At 37.1% G+C, this 6,556-nt stretch overlaps 1 protein-coding gene across 1 annotated transcript; it reads right to left on the reverse strand.

Annotated features, from left to right (window-relative positions):
• Positions 1-3,647: 3,647 nt before the first annotated feature.
• Positions 3,648-6,210, reverse strand: LOC145070531 (D-galacturonate reductase-like). Its single transcript, XM_079017472.1, has 4 exons — positions 5,841-6,210; positions 4,639-4,882; positions 4,294-4,476; positions 3,648-4,020 (listed from the first exon to the last, which is right to left on the reverse strand). Exons 1-4 carry the CDS (start codon positions 6,164-6,166, stop codon positions 3,799-3,801), a joined length of 975 nt encoding a protein of 324 aa, XP_078873598.1. The 5' UTR covers positions 6,167-6,210; the 3' UTR covers positions 3,648-3,798.
• Between the last annotated feature and the right edge of the window lie 346 nt (positions 6,211-6,556).

The raw sequence follows: 6,556 nt of genomic DNA on the forward strand, positions 1-6,556 counted from the left end.
ATATGAAGTATTTGCTATGAAATACGTGTTATGTGTTTATACATTGTTTGCTTATTTGAGATGAGTATGGAATGGACGTTTTATATAGTTTTTAAATGAGCTAAACTGTATATGTATTTTATATCTACAAATATGTTGGGTAGAACATGGGTAGATGAGATAGTTGGTATGTGATAAAATGAGGAGGTATGAAAGATGATTAAGAATGATATTGGCAGATGCACCAATTAGAGAATGTCATAAAACTAGGAGATGTGCTTAAGAATAATGTCGGTAGATGCACCAAGTAGTGAATGTCGTAATCCTGGCAGATGTGCTTATAGGATAATGTCGGCAGATGCGCCAAATAGAGAATATCATAATACTAGCAGATGCGCTTATGGGATAATCATGGCAGATGCGCTTATAAGATAATGTCAGCAGATGCGCCTAAAAGAGAATGTCATAAACCCGGCAGTCGCGCCTCATAGTGTATGATGTAATCCTGGCATAGGTGCTTAAAGGATGATGTTGGTAGATGCGCCTTATGTAGCAATAGATTTTGTGCCAATTCCTTAGGTCAATCCTTAGGAATGAATGGATGACGGGTAGTTGAATTCTTAGGGTAAAATCCTAAGAAATAAAGAAGATAATGGGATGGGTAATTAAGTTGATTGTTTGATGGTTAAATATAATAATTATATTATTGTGGGTCGAAAATCCTATATGCTCACCAGGCTCCCAAGCCTGACCCACTCAGTTTTCTTTGCATTACAGGTAATCGCACAAGAGTATAAGTTGGTGGACTTGACGAGAGATTTTGGATTATAGATCAGTAGTTATAAATGACTGTTGTAAGGTCTATTTTTGGCTGTTTATGCTTTTGGTCTGTATTGGAACATGACATCCCGAGATTTTGTTATTTAATGAAAATACAATTCTGTAAAGAAATGCTTTGATGAATTTTTATCACATTTTGTTTTGCGAACATGTACGATCACGCCTTTGCCTTGTCAAGATCCCTTGATGTACCTGAAACAATAAACTAAAACTGTAAGCCTGAAAGCTTAGTGAGTTTCCACATGAAATAACGATTAGGGTTAAGTGTTTCTTACTTAACCCATTAAGGACTTAATTCATTAAGTCCAAAATTGCCTTAGGTTAATTTTCCAATGATTATTAATTATTATTTTAGGTTTAATATTTAATTCTCGTGCGGTCCCGATCAATCCCAAAACTAGGGTTTCACATAAAATGACAATTAGGGTTAAGTGTTTCTCACTTAACCCATTAAGGAATTAATCCATTAAGTCCATCACTCTTCTAAATAAATCATATGGTGTGATTGGGTGTAATTTACAACTCCATTCCAATGGCCCAAAAGTGGGTCCCAATAAGTCTAAGGCCCATAAATCCAATATTAGGGTTTTCTAAACCCTAATTAGGGTTTCCAACCCCATCTTAGCCCAATAGGCTCATTAGTTAGGTCTTTTGGGCTTTTAGGTCAATTAGGGCTTCATTGGGCCCATTAGGGTTTAGTCCGTTGTCCAAACATCCCAAATGAGTCACAATACAAGCGAGGCACACCGCCACCGAACATGGCGGTTGGTGGCGGCAGGAGGCGACAACCACCACCTTACGGTGGTGGTTTAGAGTTTTATTTTTCATTATTTCGATACGGTTACAAATTTTACAATGAAATACCCAATTAACACACACACACATACAGCCACCCTTGTGGTCGCCGATGGTGGTAGACAATGGTGGTGGTGGCTTTTCCCTGAGAATTTTGGCTAAACAAAGTACCCCACTTCACTAAAATAAAAACATACAAGCACTCTTTTCCTGGAACAGTAACACAGCCACCCCCTGGTGGCGTACATGGCGGCGACATCACGAGATGACGGCAGTAGCGGTAGCTTTGCTTTGAGAGCCACCACTTCACGGTGGTGGTGACGTTTCCTCTTGATCCACTGCCCAACAACCCTTCAACCCACGCGAGCAAAACACATGAACCCAACCCCATTGTAAATCACACACCCACCAAGGTCACTTTAGGTGGTAGCATAAGGCAGTCGGAGAAAAGAACGGCAATGGAACATCGATGGGGCTGAACGACGTCGAACCGGTGAGAAGAAAGAAGAGATGACAGGTTATTACCCCTATCGATAACCCTCAGGTCATGCATGACCTCCTCAGTGGCGAATACGACTTTTTTCACTGGTCTCAGTGGCCCTTCCGGCAGCCCATGACGTCCGACAGCAAGGGTTGCGGTTCGATGGCGGGACAGCCGCTTGGTGGCCTTGACTGATCGGAAAACGAATGAGGAAAAGAGGCGGCGGTTGGGAGGACACTTTTGGTGGTGGCGGCTACATAGAACCCGTTAGGATTAGGGTTATAAAGAGATCAACGGGTTTTATACCCAGCTCCTACAAACTACAATCCATAATGACAGAAACAGCCCATCATTCGCCTTTTCTTTTCAATTTAAATCCAACTGTTACCAAATGGCCCCTCCATGACAAATTATTTTCAACTCAAGTCCAAAATTTACCATTTAGTCCCTGGCCCCATAAATCCTTACATATTAAGTCCAAATAATACCAAACACCCCTTGACGTATGAAAATATTTACAAATCAAGTCCCAAAATTACATTTTAACCCCCGAAACTTCAATTCTTGTCATTTGGCTTCCCAAAACCAACACCTCACTAATTATTATTTAATTTGGACAATAATAATATAAAAAAATAATAAAATTACTTCTCAGGATTCCGGGTTTATTATTCAGTTACTCTATTTTAAACGGGATGTTACAACCAAAGCGAGATGAAGATGAAACAACTTGATTGCATAGGCCCCTTGTCGATTTATGAAGACTAAAATATGGAAATGTTGAAAGAAAGAAATGACAGATGTTCACGAATGATGTTCACGTCGTTGGCTCCAAAGCGCCATAATCATGGCCAAGATCCAAAACCGTATACGTTTGCTATTTACAAATCTGTTGTTGAACCCTGAAGAATCGACCTAGGTATTCCCACTGTTGAAGTTGAAGATGAAGATGAAGGCCCTAGGGCTTTTTCTTGCTATGTCGAAGAGGCGGGGGGGGTTTAATTTTTGGGATCCAATAAGCGGGGGTAATTTTCGTCGATTTCATTACCCGCCTAAAACGCGTGTCTCATTAAAAAATTATAAAGCGACACATTTACATGACGCACATTTTATGAAAAGCGTCCTCCGCATTTTATTTTCTTTTCTGACACTAATTCTAGAGCACGCATAAATGCGTGTCCTTTATCCTTAAAATTTTGGAAAACTGACATTAATTTTTAGGGCATGCACAAATGTGTGTCCTCTATCAGTATATGTCATTGTTTGCGCATCATTAAAGGGGTGTTTTCTAGTATGAATTTTGGTTTCCCCTGCGAAACATCTAGTCGTCATAGGTACACGACGGGTTTTCCATAACAAAGTTGATGAGTTCGGAACCGTCATTCGAAATAAATTCCGATTGGTTGCAAAATGTTATATGCAGCAAGAAGAGATTGACTATGACGAAACTTAGTCTCTAGTTGCTAGGCTAGAGAGGAGCCGCAATAGTTTTATACAAGAGGGAAAATACACATAATATGTACAGGAGGTATATACATGGAAGAGGAGGTGATTGAGTCAAACTATTTGGGATGTGTTATTTATGTGATAAGTAGTTGATCCTTCATATTTATATAAGCATGCAAACAAATGAACAATGTCTTATTAAAGTATGCATACGTAGTTGATCATTCACATTTATTTTTACTGATCATGATACTTCTTTAATCAAGCTCTGCATCAATCTCAGCCATTATATCGTTGGGCTCAGTTGTCATTTTGCCTATTAGATACACAACCCTGTGTTGAGGAATCTGATCGATTTTTTCCAGTTCCTCCTCAGTCAAGGACCAGCCGAAGATGTCTAAGTTCTCCTTCATCCTTTCTGTATTGAAGCTCTTTACTGCGATACTCACACCTTGCTCATACAACCATCTTAGAGAAATCTGCACATTTGTAATAGAAGTTTAGTACGTGTGGTCACCATACGTACTATAGTGTTAGTCTTCTGATGTGAATGTGTTAGTGTTCGACTTCATAGTCAACGCCTTATTCACTTTAACCAAGAACAATAATAAAAATAAAAAAAATAAAAACTGAACAAGGTTCATCTTGAATAAGAAAGGAACATATATATTTGACTTTAAAAGTCATCTTGCGTCACGTTTTCTAATCTGCTGCTATATCTATATGAGTAGTAGTGGGACAATAAAGAGTACCTGAGCCACTGTCTTCCCATTGGACTTAGCAATTTCTTGGAGAACATCGCATTCCATGACATGGTTGTCTCCCCATGCCTTATTGCCGAAAGCACCTAGAGGGGAGTAAGCAGTCACGAGGATGCTATTCTCTTTGCAAAATTTAGTGAGTTTTTTTTGTTGCCAACGTGGGTTCATCTCAACCTTCAAACCAGATTTTAATGATGTTAGTAATTAACAACATATTTTCACTTGACTTGTGTTAAATAAAGTTATCACAAATCATTTTATGATGATAACATGCATCAGGCTAGGTAGCTAGCTATAGCAGCTTAAATTTTATGTTTATGAGTGGACGATGATCACCTGGTTGACAGCAGGAGGGATTTTTGCAAACGAAAGAATCTGTTGAATCAATTTAGGATAAAAATTACTGACGCCAATGGATTTGGTGAGTCCTAGACTTTGACACTCCTCCATTGCTTCCCATACTGCTTTGATGTCGATTGCGGCTATACACTCCTTGGGAATAGGGAGTTTCACTTCATCTTGGTTTAGCTTCAGTGGCCAGTGTATAAGATACAAATCCACATACTCTAATCCCAGATTCCTACATTATATATAATATTGTTATTATTAGCTAGGTCGTATACTTTACGTCAGAGTCTAGCTAGTAGCTACTTTTTCATTTGTGTTATATATATATATATATATATATATATATATATATATATATATATATATATATATATATATATATATAGCATGCATCGTGGACTTTCATTCAATGATTATTTAGCTCCCCTCGACTTGGTTATCTTTCTCCTTACCAACCATGCATTATATATATATATATATATATATATATATATATATATATATATATATATATATATATATATATATAAAATAGTAGCATAAAAGCAGGATGAGGTATCTTTCAATAATAAAATATAGCACCCATACTAACCTAACCTGGTGATACTCAATCATGTATAAAAGATCTACAAAAACATATAAAAATTATATCTTTAATGAAATAAAGGTGATGATATATATATATATATATATATATATATATATATATATATATATATATATATATATATATATATATATATATATATATAGCATGCATCGTGGACTTTCATTCAATGATTATTTAGCTCCCCTCGACTTGGTTATCTTTCTCCTTACCAACCATGCATTATATATATATATATATATATATATATATATATATATATAAAGCAGGATGAGGTATCTTTCAATAATAAAATATAGCACCCATACTAACCTAACCTGGTGATACTCAATCATGTATAAAAGATCTACAAAAACATATAAAAATTATATCTTTAATGAAATAAAGGTGATGACATGTAGATATTCTTTCTTTATTACCCTCTCCGTCCCGAAAACAGAGAGCAATTATGATTTTGATGATAACAAGGCTGTTAATGTTCAGTCAGATCAGGTCAGTCGTGGTTTTAAACTTGAAAAAATCCCCCGACTCGGTAAACAGTAATTGTACTGAATATATGATAGGGAGGGAGGCAAAATCTTACTGGAGACTCTGATTGATGGCTGGTAAAACAAGATGGCGGTCAGCGGAGATGCCCCACAGCTTGGTCGTAATGAAAAGTTCAGATCGAGACTTGATAAGACCCAGCCGGAGTGCTTCGCTGATACCTTCACCGATAGGTTTTTCAGTTCGGTATGTTACTGCGGTGTCAAAGTGACGATAACCCACCTTAATGGCTTCAACTATAGTCGATGGTGCCATGGTATCACTGCCATGGAAGACTGACGCTGCTGCTGTGCCCATTGCGATCACTGGCATGGGCCTGGGACCATCGGAAGAGGATATCATCATCCCCGGAATGCTTACCATATTTTGTATAAAACTTCGCTCCTCACTGATTTTTGTGACAAGCCAGTCTTCTTGAATTTATAGAAGAGCTGACACTAAGATTATTATATTTAATTGGCACGGAAAACATCATATGTATAAAATAAAATGACATAAACGCGTTTTCTACGTTATGTAACGCCACATGACGATTGAGTTGTCACTGCAACTTGTATTTTTTTTTTTTTTTTTTTTTTTTTTTTTTTTTTTTTTTTTAACTGCAAAGCAATTGTATAAATAAATGAAAACCAGTGAAAATATTACAAAAACTAAGACAAAGTTGTATAACCAACCCAAACAAACGCCACAGGATATAGAAACCAAGACATGAGATCAACAACAAATTCGACAACACCACAGAAGAATGGAAAC

This window comes from Lactuca serriola, chromosome 8 (assembly GCF_051521515.1).
Source record: "Lactuca serriola cultivar US96UC23 chromosome 8, Lser_US96UC23_V15, whole genome shotgun sequence".
Taxonomy (NCBI): domain Eukaryota; kingdom Viridiplantae; phylum Streptophyta; class Magnoliopsida; order Asterales; family Asteraceae; genus Lactuca; species Lactuca serriola.

Excerpts from the sequence above, each read along its gene's own strand:
- LOC145070531 (XM_079017472.1), bottom strand. The coding sequence starts at position 6,166 with ATGGTAAGCATTCCGGGGATGATGATATCCTCTTCCGATGGTCCCAGG. Across the intron at positions 4,883-5,840 it reads GCCATCAATCAGAGTCTCCA|GAATCTGGGATTAGAGTATG; the intron begins GTAAGATTTTGC and ends TATATAATGTAG. Across the intron at positions 4,477-4,638 it reads TCCCTCCTGCTGTCAACCAG|GTTGAGATGAACCCACGTTG; the intron begins GTGATCATCGTC and ends TCTGGTTTGAAG.